This window comes from Grus americana, chromosome 14, assembly GCF_028858705.1.
Source record: "Grus americana isolate bGruAme1 chromosome 14, bGruAme1.mat, whole genome shotgun sequence".
In the NCBI taxonomy this organism is placed as follows: Eukaryota; Metazoa; Chordata; class Aves; order Gruiformes; family Gruidae; genus Grus; species Grus americana.
In genome coordinates this window covers 4,906,182-4,923,412 of record NC_072865.1, presented here as the reverse complement: position 1 = coordinate 4,923,412, position 17,231 = coordinate 4,906,182, and the positions used below count along the sequence as shown (strand labels likewise).

At 40.1% G+C, this 17,231-nt stretch overlaps 1 protein-coding gene across 1 annotated transcript in view; it reads right to left on the bottom strand.

The window, feature by feature from the left end:
* The window catches only part of SPOCK1 (SPARC (osteonectin), cwcv and kazal like domains proteoglycan 1), a 315,512-nt gene that overhangs the window by 92,121 nt on the left and 206,160 nt on the right, over window positions 1–17,231 (bottom strand). Inside the window, exon 5 of the mRNA XM_054842153.1 lies at window positions 8,774–8,906. Within this exon, the coding sequence (XP_054698128.1) occupies window positions 8,774–8,906 (133 nt within the window). The remainder of the gene's footprint in view (window positions 1–8,773; window positions 8,907–17,231) is intronic.

The window sequence follows — 17,231 nt, the reverse complement described above, 5'->3', positions numbered from 1 at the left end:
ACCAGGTTGTGAGCCATCTAACTCTGTCCCCAGAACGCCTCCAATATTTCTCTGTCCTGCCTTTATGCAGGGTGTGAGAGATCACCAGCCTCCAGCAGAACCAAAGCAATCCCCTTCTCTTTCCAACACCGACCAGTGCCTTTACCAGAGATTTAAGTAGCCAGTTTCCCACAAAACCAATCGGTATTCTCTGTATAAGAAGAATCTTCATGCAATTAAAAAGATGCCTTGTTTCTTTGTGGGGTGGTTTTTGTTTTGTTGGGTTTGGGGTTTTTTTGGTTTTTTTTTTTTGGCCAATCTGTGTTTGCAGAACTCTGTTAATGAAGGCTCCTTCTCCAAAGACTAAAGGGATAGCAACAAGCAGTCTCTGAAAGAACATCATGTCTTAGACCACAGCAACTTCTCATTAATTCATAGCACCTCAAACCTGGCAACGTGACAAAGCAGCCATTACCATGTAAAAACTGCCCAGAGCTCTTCGGTTTGTCCTCTATCTGTTGATTCACTGCAGAAGCCTCTATTTTAGCTGTTCTCACAATTCATACCATGCTGGGTGAAAAAACCTTGCAAACACAAATATATTCATGGGGTTTAGCTGGGAAGCTGTCACAGAAGTAGCCACAATGCACAGATCAGTGGTTACGCACGCCTAGTTTTTCCCAGTTAGGATATAAAATTGGTAGAGGATGGTTTGGGGCTTTGAATTTACTATGTGACACCACTGAAAAGCAAAAGCTTCTCTATTTAAACATAAAACTAAATGGGATTCAAAAGGAAGCTCAGGAATTTGCTGAATTGTATGGTTATTCGAGCAGAGTTCAGGAGTTGTATTTTCCAGCTCCCTCGGAGTTTAACAAGGGTTACCTGAACCAGGGTAAGGCACAGATCTTTGACCTGGATTTTTTTTTTGTGGCCAAAATACCCCTCCAAGGCAGCACTGGAAAGAACTGAAAGCCATTTTTTAAGTGCATTAATTGACCAAAAGATAAATGTCATTCTTTGAGTATATGCAAAAATACCCCTTAGACATAACTATCTTAAGACATTGGCATGGATTAACAAAGTACACGAGAATCAAGATCTACCTTATTCCCGATTCTCTGCTCATTCCTTGAGAAAAAACCCAACATATAAACAAGAGGATGTCCTTAGGATAAACAGCACTTCATCAAACGGCACTGCTCACCTCATGCTTCAAGCCAAACAATCCGTGCAGCTGCGGTAGGCACAGCACAGAGCTCTGCGTGTTTTGCCTTCTGAGAGGCAAAATTTATTATCTGGGACTTGATTATGCAATAACAGCTCCACGTAGCTTTTGGATCATAGGACTCGAGTCTCACTGGCCCAGACTACAGGCTGAGGGAACATCTACCTTGTGGGGAATACAGTAGGCAGATGTGTCCGAGTCAAACGAGTGATCGACAAAGGTACTCTGCATTAGGCAAATTCTAGTTCTCCTACGCTCCTCTGGAGTTTCCCTGCTGTTGTTTGTGAGAATAAAGTCAGTAATGCTGAAAGCCTCATGCCAGATGGCACTGGTTCCCAGTTAGGGAACCCTCTGCAACAAAATGAATCAAATAATGAAAAAGGAATGAACATTGAAAACCTACTACTGGAATAAGGAAGTAGCAATGATGTCACAAAATATTTTTCCCTGTAGAAAACTCCGTCAGAACAGTCACATCCCATGAAACCTACTGATTTCCACAAAAAGATATTTGAACACTCCATTAAAAATCCTCACCACCTTGATCAGAAAATTCCAGGAAACTTAGCAATGGTGCTGTCACATCTTATACAGACACATTTGATATAACACGAACAACAGCATCACACCCCTGCAACCCCTCAATCATGCAAGCTTTTTTCATCGTGACTTCAAAGTAGCTCTATGAGTATTTTATTAAGGGAGAGAGTCCAGATCTTTCCAAACTACGAATGAGGAAAACGTGAATCGCCCAGCATTGCAACATAGGTCAGTGGAAGAATTGGGTAACGCACCAGATCTACCATGTACAGGCTCAAGCCACGATAGACTATGTCAGGCCTAGACTCTGAATTCAGAGAAAATAATTGAGTTCATTGATTAAAAACAAGATGAAGAAAAAGGGGAGGTAGAGAGGAAATAAAAATTTATTCTTGTACCGCCCACCATCAATCTTTAAACTTGGTACAGGGAGCAAATACATGAGGATGACTTAATTTTCTTCTCCATGGATTTCTTTAACGATATCCTACCTTGTCTTACTCTTCCTGTCTGTTCCCCCCCTCCTCCCCCCCATTTCCTGAATTTTCCCTTTCAAAACCAAACCAAAGCTCAAAGTTAACACAGAATTTAATCCAACCCTTCAACTAACTGAGGACAGGACAAGTACCTGGTTTTCTGCCAGGAAAGACTGGGTCATCTCGTGGACAAACCACAGACAGGGAAGCTGTGCTAAACCACAGCTGGGTGACAGCACCCCACACCTAGAGGCCAGGTAATCCAGCTGATAGCTGGATTATGAAAAACAAAACCATGTTGCACTAAATACTCAACACTTGGACACTTTAACAAGTATTTGTTAATTGTGCTTCTGAATACAGACGCCTCCTAATTAAATGTAGCAGCCCTCAATTTGCACACATTTAACTAATAGTGTCTTGGTTTTTTGATCATTATTTTTTCCTCCTGTTTCAAGATTGTTGGAAAATTATTTCTCTTGCACATCCCTTAATATCAAATTTGTTACCTAATGTTATGACAACAGGAGGTGATTTTTCCATTTTCAAACAAAACGAGACATGATCATGGACTTAATTAGTTTGCAATGATTTAATTAAAATTTGCAGAACAACAATGTACCTAATTAGAAGCATAATAATTATACCAATGTACCTTTCCATCTTTGAAGGGACCATTAGTCATTGAGGTAGTATGTTTTGTAATTCAAGATCATCCTTATTTTCATTTTCTGATTAGTTAAGTGCAGTCATCGTCATGTTCAGGTAATTGCTTTATTAACTAGCTTAATTAAACTTCCTGTAAAACTGACAGCTACAGAGTTCTTCTTCTTAATGTGTTGCTGACAAAAACATTAACTAATTACATAGCGCTCTTTACAGGGCTTACTTACCTTATAAGCTTAATTCATCAGTACTTTAAAAAGCTTTGAAAACTCCAACTGCAATATACTATGGAAGTGCTCTGTATTGTCAGAGTATTAAATAGAGCTGTTATACCCAGGAAACAGCAATTTCTCTTTACAAAGTTTTATAACATGGGAGAGAGTGTGCGCATTCTAAAACATTTGCATTAGAGAGTTTCTAAAGTTTCCAGAAATATAACAAAGTTATGCAAATCCAAAAAGATGCTAGGAACAACTGCTAGAAACAGGGTATGAGGACCGAGTAAATACTGGACGCATCTGTGTTCAAATTTTGTCATCTACAAGCACTGAATTATTGGTGTGACTGAAGAATCCCATGGCTCAGAAGAATTAGTTTGTTATCTGGAAAACAAAACAAGAATAGAAAACCCACCACACAGCACAGCCAAACACCTTCATCCCCTTCAACTTTAGCACTTCTGCAAAACAGAAGAAATAACCCCGATCAACGGTAGAGACAAGTTTTGATGACAGTTCAGAAAAAGAATCAGAAAGGTTTAATGCCTAACGAGTGGTGGGATTTTTCAAGTAGTACAGCTCCCACACACAAAGCTATTTCAACTTAAGATTCATCAGAGTACTCAGTACCTCGTGTCTCCTATTGTGATAGTTCAGGTGACACTTAAATCCTTTGTAACACAAGATCTGGGCATAGACTTCTCATCATTTTCAACACTTTCCTGTTTACTTTTGTGTTGGAAACCAGCACCTTTGACTATTTTCCACTGGAAGATGAAAGAGATAAGATTCCTTTGACTAGTCCTCAATAAGTTAGTTGAGGGGCTGAAGGCTACTATGTATTTGGTGGAACTGAGAGACCAGGTTAAAAATCCTGAGCCTCTATCTAAATCAACCAGTAAACTTAAACATGGTGGCTTATTGTTCACATTTTTATTTCCCACCCCCAACCCCCCCATGACGCTTGCATTATTGAGTGCCTTGGCTTGGATCACTCTCCCCAATTTCAGCAGGAAATTCTTGCCTCTAGGTCTACAATGCCTTTCTTCATGAAGGAAATTTCACTAATCAAAAAATAAAGTTGGTTTTGAGGAAAAGCCATTCAGATAGAAAACCTCAGGAAAGCCTGCCACACTAACTTCCTGAGGATGCTTGTACCGGCCGTTAACCCAACATGTTAACTGAGCGAGCATCCATGATTCCATTTCACTCTTTTTTACTCACAGTATCAGTTACAGAGCATCTCTAGAGACATCTGGGCATAACACCACATTATAGTAACGGTCCTCAAGAATATGCCACGTAGCCCATATTTCTGCTGGGCCAATAACATTTCCCCTGCTGCTCTGCAGACGGCTGCCTTCAGAGAATCCTACTCCCTTATAATCGAGGTGGATGGGCACAGTCAGTTCCCAAAATCACCAGCACTATAATTAACACAAGCAAAATGCTTTCTTGCAAGATGCAATCTCTGAGAAAGCACTAGAACAAAGAGCGTAACAGACCGAGGATTATCAAACAGTGCAAAGCAGCAAGATGATAATGCTTTTGTTATTTTGCCATATAGTCTTTGTGAATGGAAGATTTTATTACCCAGTCAGGAACGACTAAGACGTCATTTAAAAGAACAACTAAAAAAGAATTTTATATTACTTTCCTGGAATTGAATCCTTAAAGATTTCTTGAAGTTTCCAAAAAAGAGAACACAAAGTTCTCCGCATTGCTCAAGCTCTGTTGAGCATCATTCCAGATCAAGTTCTGCACTCTTAGTTTTGCTTTAAGGTCTGAAACTGAACTTTGAAGGGCTAGACTCTAAAAATGCCAAGCAATGATATAAGGAATAACCAGGACCTGTTTAAATAGAAATTTCAAACCAAGTCAAAATTGAAATGGAAGAGGAACATGCTCTTTTCTTAAAGAGCAGTACATTGATGAGGAGGAGTACTTAGCTCCATTATCAGCTTGCCTTATCTAAAGATATGGATGCCTCCAATTTTGCATAAGAATCCAAGCATCATATTAGTTCAGCCCTGCGATCCCTCAGCCTAGAAACCTCCCAAGTTACAGATCCCTTAAAAGAAAGAAAACTAGAAAGGAGTAAAAGAAAGAGCACACTAGAAACAGAACAAATCAGTGCTGCTGAACTACACCAATCATCCCAGCTTCTGGACATTACTGGCTCAGGGACTCAGCGTGCTAGAGGTTTACCAGCCTGCAGTGGATCCATTCTCCATGGATTTATATAAATGCCATCTATATCTTCGGCCTGCACAAGACTGCGCTGCGGTGAATTTCACAATTTTATTTTGAACTGAAAAAATAAAAATACTTTATTTGTTTTGAAACCACTGACATAATTTCATTAGATCTTGTGTGATGAAGTACAACATTCCTTTTCCAATATTAGTCATGATTTCATGTAAAATCATGCTGAAGTGTTCTAGTTAATTCTGTGCTTCCTTGCAGGTTCCACATCTCTGACAGCCATTACTGCCCTTCTCTGAGCATTTCCTAGTTCTACCATGTCAGCTTTGAGATGAAGCGATGACAACTGAAGGCAATGAGAAGTCCAGGCATTTACAGAGGAACATAGTAATGTTTTGTGCCTGTTCTCAATTCCTTTTTTAAACACTTTATTTGCATTTGTGCCTGGCACTGTCTTCTGAGAAACAGCCAGAATTATTCTGAGATCAAGTGGCTAAATGAGAGCCTGTGATATACATATTTGGTTATTTTATCTTCATGTGAATTACTATGCATTTATTGACACCCAAGTTTCATCTGCATTTTATCAGCCAGTCATCCTTTTGCAGTATCATTTCATTTGTTTTTACCTCAGCTAACATTTCAAAGCATGGAAAGAGCAATCCTTGGTACAAACATTACTGATAGTGTTGAATGGCAGCCCCAAATCATTAGTGAAATACTTTGATGCTGCTCTGCCAGGCCACCAACTGCAAGCCCGAACCCTGTCTCCCACCTAACCCCCTGCTGTGCTGCCAGGAAAAGGCAAAAATCAAACCGAGCCAGGATGGATGAAAACGCTGGTGTGTACGAGTATACCGCCCACCTGCCTAGGTGCCTAGATGGCCAATATACAATTTCAGAAAACTGCCCCGCCCCCCCCCCCCCAAAATGTAGTTGCTGCTCTCCGTCTTTTGTTTACAAGCTTAGCAAGAATCCTTTTGTTTGCCCAACATATCCTTACATGTTCACAAAGCAGCTGATGCAGAGCCAGATACGAATGTGTACGTACAAATGCAAAGCGGTGCGGTATTTGCCCACGCTCAAACGTCCACCTTTTGCATTTGCACAGTCAATACTGGAACGCGCCAGCGGTGCAGTGCCAGAAATAATACTTGCCAACAGCACTGCATATGGAAGAAAATTACCAAAGAAAAACTGATTTTAGCGACTTAAAAGCAAGAAAGAGGGATCACATCATCTGGTGAAAACTAACGGTGAATTCGAGGGAAGCCGTTGTATTCTGTTCATAAAAGATATCGGAAACCCATGATCATTACTGACCATGTTAGGACATTAAAATATACCATTTAGTTTAAATGCTCTGCCTAAAGTATTTTCACCTCATTTACCAAAATTTGTCTTTTTTCAAAAAAAAAAAAAAAAAAAAAATCCATCAATGAAACAGAGCTTTTAGAAGAAACTGTAGAGAGGCAATGATGTTCTACAGGTTACTGTAATAACATACTCACAGATTTACAGTGTACTGTATACAGCAAAGAACAATAGTACTGCTATAAGCATCTCCTTGGTATTGCGTAAAGTTTAAGCAGACACGTACCCTCTTGCTAGGACTGGATGCTACAAAGGGATTACCAATCACCATGACCCTGGAGTAGGTTTCAATTGAAAAAAAAAAAATTAGGAAAAAGCATCTACAAATATGCAACATGACAAGCAATCACCTCTGTGGCACAGTTCTGAGAAAGGAATGAACCCCTGCCTTCCCCAGGCAGTGGGAGAGAACGTGGGCAAAATTTGTTCAAAAGCACTTGGTGCACTTGAGACGCCAACAAGATGCTGTAATGGTCAATGGCTAGGACAGGAGCAATTGCTAGTTAAACACCCAATAAATGAAGATGAGACAAAGTTGCTTCAGAGTAAATCTTCTAAATGTCTCCTTTAAAAAAAGCCCAAACCACTCAAACAGAAGCAACTCCTGGGAGCCGTCTTTGATAGTCAAACATGTCAGCAACAGGAATTGTTTGGCGTCTTTATTATAGTTGTCAGGCTTGCATCGTAGTCACAATAGTTTGGTGAATTTATGACATTGGCAGAATTTCTGATGAAAACCAGTTGGATTTTATGGCAAGAAATACAGAAAGTAAAAAAAAAAAAGACTCAGAGCTAACAGGGATGCAGGTAAGACACAAAGTAGTTCAACAGGATGACTGAATATACAGCAAAAGCTATTTACTACAGAATATTTATATACTCTCAAGAGTTCAGACAGAAAAAATTGTTTTCAAAATAAGCCCAATTTTAATTCTAAATACCAATGCTAAATTACTGTATTAGGCACTCCTAGAGAGTATTAAAGAGAGTAGCTTGTTTAACAGGCAACTTGGAAGCCCTTTTTCTGTAGTCTGTGTGTACAAGGATAAAAGAGTTTCTGCTGATTTGCTCCTTTGGCCACACAAATCCTTCGGCCAGAACAGAAGAGAGGCTTAAATGAATTAGCCATGGCAGCATTTTAATATTTGCGTCCATTAACGGTTGAAGAATTCAAGCTGCCCAGTTGAGGAGATAATGTAGCTGCAATATCATCATCACTGTTACATCACCGCAGAGAATATTTCCTCTGATCACTTTATTTTCCTGGATTTTTGGGAGGCTATTTTTGGATTTTAAAGGGTAGTTTTACTAGCTGTCAAACTTATCCTGTCTGAAAAAGGAGAAAAACTTAAGGGCATTCCCTAAACATGACTTGCAGTGCCTGAAGTGCTGTTTATGGAACATGTATCCAAGGCATGGAAGGCTTTATTTGATAACGGGAAATTTGGACCACTGCATGGCTGTGAAACCAGTTTCTTTTATGGAGTCAAGCCCTAAGGTGATCATATTTTCAATATAACAATGAGCCAATTTATCCTCACTAGGTTATGGGAATTTTTTTTTATGGCACCATATATGCTGCATCTGGCACACAAGTCTATTAAAACTGTGGTTTAAATGAATTGTAATGTTACCCATGCAGCCTGGGGAAAAAAAGTAATTAAAAAAAAAAAATCTATCACAGAACAACGATACTGCCAAGTTATTTTACCATTTGGAGACCAAATCTTAAAAAAACCAAGAACTGTCCCAAAATCCTCTTGTCTGAACAAGCCAATCTGATCAAATTAATTTTTTCTGTTGCATCATCAACATTGAGAGTGTTCTACTTCATTAGCAAGAACGAGCTATTTAGAGAAACATGATTCATGAAATCATGACATCTGATTTGTCATTCTGATTTGCTGTTTGTCAAATATGTTAAAAAAAAAAAGAGTCTACATTTATCAGCACTCTTCACACAGAAATATTCCAAAACTAAAGCAGACTGTAATTTAACACTGCCTATTAAAGAAAGCTATTTCATCTTCATAACGCAGCGTGGATGACCACTCGTGACAGGATTTCAGGCCACCAGCAGAACTTACCTTGGTAGTATAGGTGTGTCCATCGGATCCACAGACAGCGTTGGCATGCGTCATGGGGCAAGGCTTGCATTTCACTATGTTGGCGGGTCCAGCCCAGTGCTTCTGGGCCAAGTTTCCTTTCTTTTGTCGAAGGCTGTAAAATAAGAGACCCCAGGGTTTTGGTTGGTGTTTTTTTTTTTTTTTTTGAAGATGCTTGTGTAAAACAGAAGAATGAAAGCTCCTCTGAAAAAGGCAAAGCTGGATTTTTCAACACAGCATTAATTTATAGCGAGTAAATTAAATATAGCTCCTAACAATGCTTCTATAATATGGCACATTACAGCAGGCAATCTAAAAAGTCATAAATTGGTAGGCAGCCCTAGATTTATGATAGTTGGCAGCTTCATTTTGATTTATAACTACAAATGACTTAAGATACAGCATTTTGTTGAACTACACAGCCTTTCTGGTGAAGCAGGCAAGCACCGTGACATCGGGTTGTCTTTAGAGACGTTTTCACCGCGCCTTCTCCCACTTGCCAAGTTATTGTTAAGGTAACGACAATTTTAAACCAAAATCCTTTGAAAAACATTGCAATTTATATTATGCTTGTAAGAGCATATAAAAATCACCAAACAACTTTGTCATTGTCCGTGCAGCAGCCCTCTCTGCACGCCAGCTACTGAGCAGCTGTTATTCTCCGATCAATCACAGCCCCCTAGGAACGCTATCAAGTGACGGAGAGCATCTCCAAATCTACAAATGCATTCGTACCATGGGAGTGATTGCAGTTGTCCTCAAGTCATGGGCTACTCAATTATTACATTAAAAATGCCTATGAAAAGACATCTGCTCCAAAAAGTTATTGCAAAACATGTGCAATTGAATCCGATTAATAGCTCATTTTCCTGTCATAATGAACTACTTGACTGATACAACATTAAGTAATTATCACCAGCCTACTGCTGTAAGCTGATTAAAAGTTTGCTTTAGAAACCACAAGTCAATGTTACAACGCAGATTCATTTTGGCCATGTGTACTTGTCTTTCACTTGGAAACATTTACAAGGGAAGGGGAGGCATCGCATCAGCTTTGCTGGAGAGCGGTAAGAAAAATAACTGCCATCTGTTCTCATACCACAGTAAAAAAGATATGATATAACAGCTCAGCTAGAAATACATTTCAATGTGCCATTGAATGACTTTATCACAGTTTTAGAAAAATATATACAGATATATTTTAAAGCAATTTCACTACAGCTTGCAATTTGCTACGCAATACTGACTGATGTAATGACACATTCAGCTGCTAAAATAATAAAAATTCTATTCTTTCATCTCAGTTCTAGTTTTCCTCAAGCCTAACCTTTGTCACAGTGATGAATAGTACTATTAAGAAGCTAGTGTCCACAGAAGGAATCCAATCATGATATCATAAACTATGAAAATAGAAGCCTAGTATTTAAGCCTAAATTCCCTTGTTATTTTGGAGAAGTTTTCTTAATGCACGGAGCAGCTTTCCCTCTTTCAGACGCGTTCTGCCTTGCGGAGTTACCATTATACCAGATGCTAAATGCTGCAGATGCATAGCTGCTTGGCTCTGAACCCCAAATACAACTCTGCAGACACGCTCTCTTATGCTGGGGCCGCACAAACCATTTATTTAAGTTTTCCAGAGTAACTAACTTTTCTGAAGCCCCCTTGCCTCCAACAATGCTTTGCTACTAAAATGTAATGGTTATCTTATTTTCTTGAGCTGTTTCGATTACAGGCATTTCTTTTGTCTTTTCAGCTTGACAAGAAAATTTCCTCTTTCACTTTACTTACAGCCTTGCAATTCCAGAAATGCACAAACTCAGAGTTAAAAAAAAACAACAACAACAACAAAACACCACAAAAAAACCCCCAAAAACCGAAAAAACCCCCCACGTTCGGATGCAGTATTGTAGATACTGATGAGCAGAGACTGGAGATAGATGCGAAAGGTGCTGTGCTTCTCCTTTGGAGACTGCAGGATGGATTATGGCACAAAGCAGACTTTTTACCTTTTCCACAGACTCTGACTTCCACAGTCTCAAAAGACAGACCTTTGTCTCCATGTAAAATTGTCAAGAAGAAAGTTTTAGGATTAGTAATAGAAAAACAGCTAAGAAGTGCTAAACTTGAAGTGTATGATTTAGCGCCATCATCATAAAAGCCATCAGCCACAAAGCACGCGGGAAGGAAATGAGTGACTGAACTAACGAGCACCTCATCAAAATTAAACGTAGATTGAAGTTCTTAGCTAGACTGATGCCTAACAAACCACAGGATCTTGAGGCTCCGAGCGGCGAGTATAAAATACAATGTACAGCATTTGTGGACCAAACTACATACCGGCATTTTACATTATAACCTTAAAAGAAAGGTCCACTCTGGACACGGCTGCTTGTCCTTCTGCATAGCCTTACAGCCCCTGCTCTCAAGTTCTTTAATCCTGCCTTGGTCCCTTCAAGGTTCACATCGCAAATCCAGTTTCTATTGGAAGATTCTTCTGGAGTGAATAGTGTTTTCCACCCTCCTATCTTCACTTTTTAAAAAAAAAAAAAAAAAAAAAGAATGTAATTTAATTTGTCCACTTCAAGTCATTTCAGCAGCTCATTAAGCCTGGTGGCCTTTTCCATCACTTTACTGAGAGCAAAAAGAACACGCAGAGCCTGAGGCCGAAGCTCTGTTCTCACAGCAGCTGCCTTGAAGCCAACAGCACGCCGTGGGTGTAGGAGCAGAGCCTCCCCTCAGCTGGGAACTGGAACGGCTTCACCTGAGCTTGATTTGCAGAGTTTCACTTGCAGATGCTGAAGGAAACATTATTCTCTCCCTCCCCCCACCTTCATCTTCAGGATCTTCTTTTGATAAGAAGAAATTTATTCTCTCAAAGACAGTGATATTTAATAACAAGAAGAATTCACAGTGGAGTACATCTCAAAGCATTTTATTCTTTTAAAAAGAAAAAGTTAGCAATTTTAGCGGCACTTCATATAATGTGTGTAACAAGGCAGGGGATTGCTGCAAGAAACCTGCAGCAATCTGAATTTCCGCATGTGTGATATAATGGGCAGCACAGCACAGTAGCCATTTTAGTTGCAAGAAACAATCTGGGTTTCAAAAATGAATATATTCTTTTCAAGCTACAGTTTTGTCAGAAACAATAGCACAAACTGTCACTGTATTTGAAGCAAGTCAGAAATAATTTTTGTCAGCTTGGCCAAACGAGCAACAGCTGAAAGTTTTAACTGGATACCCAGATTCCACACCCCCGCCAAAAATATAGGTAAGCACCTAGCTCCTAGAGAGAACATCTATTTTCCAAAAGTAAACATGCATTTTTCTGGAGTGATATTTTGAGAGGCTGGATATGACTTTTGGAAGCTTTTCAATCCTATAACCCCTAACAACACATCAAACATCCAAACAAACAAATTAAAACCTAGACAAGAACATTGGCTGCCATAAGCAGCCAGCCAGCAAATCCCTTCTCAATGGAAGTGCACATTCACATACTCTGGGAACATGTTTTGCTATGCTAATCATCTTGGTTTAGAATAAACATGTCAGGAGCAAGCCAGGCCAAAGCAAATTAGGTTTGTTTTTTTTTTTTTTTTCCCCCCAACAACTTAACCAACTTTAATCCTGCTTCAAGACTCAGAGTTGAAAGGGTCTAGTACAAATCATTAGAAAATAACAACTGTGCAGAAACTCCCCACTGGGGTAAAAGTCTGCCACATTTAGAAGGACAAGAGGGCCAAGTATTTTCAATACTCCAGAAGCAAATAGACATGAATGTGTCGCTCAAGTATTGAGACTTACAGGCAAACCCTGCCTGCTTTTGCTTTTCGAACGGGTGAACCAATGCACTGAAAGGCATAAGATTTAAGGAGCAGTTAAGTTTTACAGAATTCAGCCTCTTCACATTTCAATGCGTAAAGAAGTTTTAGTGGTTTAAAACATTCACGCTTCAACACAGAGAGAACATACACTGACTCAACTTCATTACCCATTACGCAGACATACCACTTACCGCACACTGTGAAAACACAGGAAAACCACATCTGTTTTGCTTGCACAGAACAGGGAGAGCGCAGCAGGGTTTCCAGATGCCATCAGCCAGCTCTGGACCACCACGCTGCACAGCCTGCCCCAGAGCCACCAGCACTTCAACACAGCTCTTCCAAGCACAAAGCTCCAGCCATGGAGAATGGAGTTCAGGAGCTCCAAGAAGGCTGGCTCCACCCAAGATTTTAAGGCTTCCAGGTGTGCTCTGGGGAGCCTCATCATCTCAGCCCCAGGGCGAGGTGATGCGTGCAGCTGGCAGCCCTGCCCCAGCGATGGGGAGCACCCAGACCAGCCTGCTAGGTGGGTTTGAACTCTGCCTCCGGTTCGGCAAAACTTTATCAAAACCAATGCCTCAAACAAAACATCTCACGTTGAGTCATATTTTTTTCCAAAAAATCCACAGCCTTAATTCCTGACCAAGCCGCTGAGTGGATGACACGGGCTGTGCTCTTCAGGGATCTCTGCATCTTTGGTTACAACAACTGTCTCTGGCATGGCACAGAAGTGCATATATGGAAAAAACCTCTGGAAAAGACAGAGGCCACAATAAAGTCACTTGCACAAAAATGATGTTTTGTTTATTTATGTTTACAATTTGTTTTAGAGTTGGGGTTGTTCAGCCTGAAGAAGACAAGGCTCCGGGGAGATCTAATTGCGGCCTTCCAGTACCCGAAGGGGCCTGCAGGACAGCTGGAGAGGGACTGTTTACAAGGGCACGGAGTGACAGGACAAGGGGTGATGGCCTTAAGCTGAAGGAGGGTCGATTTAGATTAGATGTTAGAAAGAAATTCTTCCCTGTGAGGGTGGTGAGGCCCTGGCACAGGTTGCCCAGAGAAGCTGTGGCTGGCCCTGGATCCCTGGCAGTGTTCAAGGCCAGGTTGGATGGGGCTTTGGGCAACCTGGGCTAGTGGAGGGTGTCCCTGCCCATGGCAGGGGGGTTGGAACTGGATGGGTTTTAAGGTCTTTTCCAACCCAAACCATTCCATGATACATTTAATTTTAAATTTTACACAGGTGCTAGAACTGTGAATGATTTCATTTTTATTTGCCTTGAAATCCCCTTGGAAAATTCAAAATTTTAAAATATTTTAAAGTAGCATTTTTAAAAGGGAATAATTTATCTTTTAGGGTGAAACCTGGAGGGCATCACCAAAGAGCATCACAAGTGAGTGGATATGAAATGCATAAGCTTAATTTCACCTGATACTTACTTCCAAACTATTGCACAAAGTTCATTTTCTTACCATTTACTGAACTAATTGATAGATTTTAATTAATTTACTTATTGAGAAGACAACGATCTCTTAGCCTCTGCTCTGCAGCTATTATTCTTGTTGATAGAATCTCTAGGTGAAGCTGTTGTGAATATAGTATGATGTGATTAGGTGTTATTTAAAAACATGAAATTAAAACCAGGACCTTGTAAATTTGATACAGAATGTGCAAATTGAGAGTATCAGTGTTCAATTTTGTGACAACTGCTTATCAGAAAACATGGGCATATTATATTTTAATAAGCTGTATAATATTGCTACATAAGATGACTACAACACAGAAATAATTGAGAAATAATATAATTGAAAATGGCAAATTATATCAACTTTTTTTTGTTTCAATTAATATTTGTCCTATCACTGCCAGCTAGACACAGCCAAAAATCGACAGATTTTATAAGCAAGACCGATTCTGTGCTTTTATGTAGTTATATTTGATCGTCCAAGTGCAAATTCAATTGAAGCTGTGAATGAACTTTAGTATTAGTAAAGACAAAATGCACTAGAATTCAGACTTTTTATCCAGAAGAAAATGTACAACATTAAGAGTATGTTAGTCCTCTTCAAGACTAGTTATTCTCAAATGCACATACAGTAAATTAGCAGATGAAGCATTGATGATTTTAGTGCAATTACAAATCAGACTGCTTTGAATATTATTTTGAAAGTCTTGCCAACGTTTTGGGAGAAAGAAGATAATACGGCTGAGTTCATCCTTAGGACTTTAGAACCTATTTAGTAATTTTATTGGACAAGAAAAAGACACTTCTTTACCCAAAGGAGTTTTTGTTAGACAAATTTTCTAAGGTCTGCTGCAAATAACAGCAGAAAGTTTCTCAAAAAACCCAAGTTACACAATTCCTTCTAACAGAAAGTGTCAGGTAAACAACACAGAGAGAGCGGTACTGCCTCTTCTTATTCTTGAAGTCGCTGTTCCAGTGACGTTACACAAGCACAGAATTCGGTTCAATACATGTTGCAAATCACTTGCAACGCTCACCTCTCTGTGTTTCTGCTGCCTCATACAACTACTTACTTCAGGTCCTATCTGAATAGTATGGAGCCGGTCAGGAATTTTTTGATATAACAGGCCTTAACTACAAAATACTAACTTGACAAAACCAACTTATTCCATGGAGATAAACTGGTGTAACCGAACTTTTAATGACACCGCCGCTGGAGGTCTAGATGGTGCTGTGCCAGTTGATCTCTGGCTGCAGGTGACCTTGAGGTCCCAAGGTTGGGGCTTTGCAGATGCCTTCACATGTAAAGCTTCCTCTGCTCTAAAGGCAGAAGTCTGAAAGCCCTCAGAGCTCTGGCCCCAGCTGGGCTGATCGCATGGAACACCATCCCTTCCCAGTGGTCTCTTCTGTGCAGCAAAAGCCATCTCGCCACGCTCAGGGGTTTTGCAGGTTCCCTGGAAGGCAGGTTGCAGTTACGCACCCACGGGTGGGCCCAGCTACAAGGATTCTCCATGTTACCTTGTCTTCAGGTGACTGTGAGTTGTGTGCATTAGTTTTCAATTACAGCTCACCTGGAGGCATTCCTCAAGATTAGGATTAACTGCATCCATCTCTCTTTCTTTCTAGACCTTCTATCAAACCAAAATGCCATTTGTCACGTACAAATACTTATCAATCAAGCCCTACTGAAATGAAATTAAAAAGTTCAGTGCACCAAAGCAGGTACCAAATATTTGTGCTTCCTGAGAAGCTGGAAGGAGCTCAGAGAGAGCAAACTTAATCGATTTCCTGAAGCTGGAAGAATTCACTGTGGAAAGGGTTTAAAATGCACTGCCTGTACGTTCTCTATGCCTTGTGCACAGTTTGTTCTTGTCTCCCCGAAGGAAGCTTATCGCACTGAAGATAAACCCAGCAGTGCCTGGCTGTTGCCATGTTTCCTTTGCATAAGCTGTTTCTCTTGTTCTTGAGGAAAAGAATGACAGAGCTGAAATTTGCCAGTGTAAATGGCAACGCTCTCTTCTCTCTTTGTATCGTTTTTGTATTCTGTTTATTAGATCTAAGAGTTCGGCCTCATTTCTACAACCTTTCATATTTTTCACGAGAGCTGTATATACCTTGAGCTACTACCAGTCAAGCTATGTGAAGAAAGCAGTTTACACATATTACCTTGAAAAGAAAAAGGATTCTAAGCTTTTGAATTAGACACAGACCCCTTATTTAATACAAACACTGTAAAATGAGACCAGACATATGATTAGAGTAATTTTTCTACCTAGAATTTATACCTTCACATACAAAGAATAATGACATGCAGAGCTGCCTTGCATTTCAGCATCATCCCATTGGACTTAGATACTACCACTTTCTTTGATTTCATTATTCAAAGAAATAATTTCGACTATCTGATTGTACTAAAGCTGTTGATGATTTTTCTCTTGCTGCCTTCATATCTGCTCCCCGACACATCTGGCCTAAAAGAGCCATAAGAAATAAAAGGCCCCTACTCACTGTACTTCGGTAGATGTGCAAAGATTCTTAATGGGGCACGGTGGTGACGGGGGACCTTTCTGGCAGAATGAGGCTTGTTCAAGACTTTCTCCCACAGCAAACAGATACTCTGCTTGCTTGCTGTTCTTTCAAACAATGATGCCGATGAGATTACATTGAGAATTAAATCTGTTCGTTGCTGGAGAGCACCGGTAGCCACAGGACTGTTCTCAGAAAGCACACTGTACTCAGAAGATAGAGTTGGAGATGAAAAATTCGGGCAAGAGTGAAAAGGAAAATCTTGACCGTTGAGGTGAAAGTGTATCAGGTGTCATTCCAATGAAATGAAAAACAGGTATTTCCAACAAAGAGGAAGAGTCAAGCCTCTATTTCTCACCCACAGTAAGAAGGCAGTATAAAAATAAGCATGGGAGAAACAATGTACCAGGAGGGACTCGTCAGGGAAGGCCAAAAGTTTTGGTACAGCAATACATTTTGCAAGGAAAAATCCCGACACATCTTGCAGGGAAAATGCCCTGAAGATTCTTGCATGGATCCTACTAGGTCCAGCTAGCAATGAACTCTTGAAAGAGAATAAAGGGTCTTGGGGCCCAGGGTCCTTAAAGTTAGACTGACTGATTCGATACAACTGCCGCAGTTAAT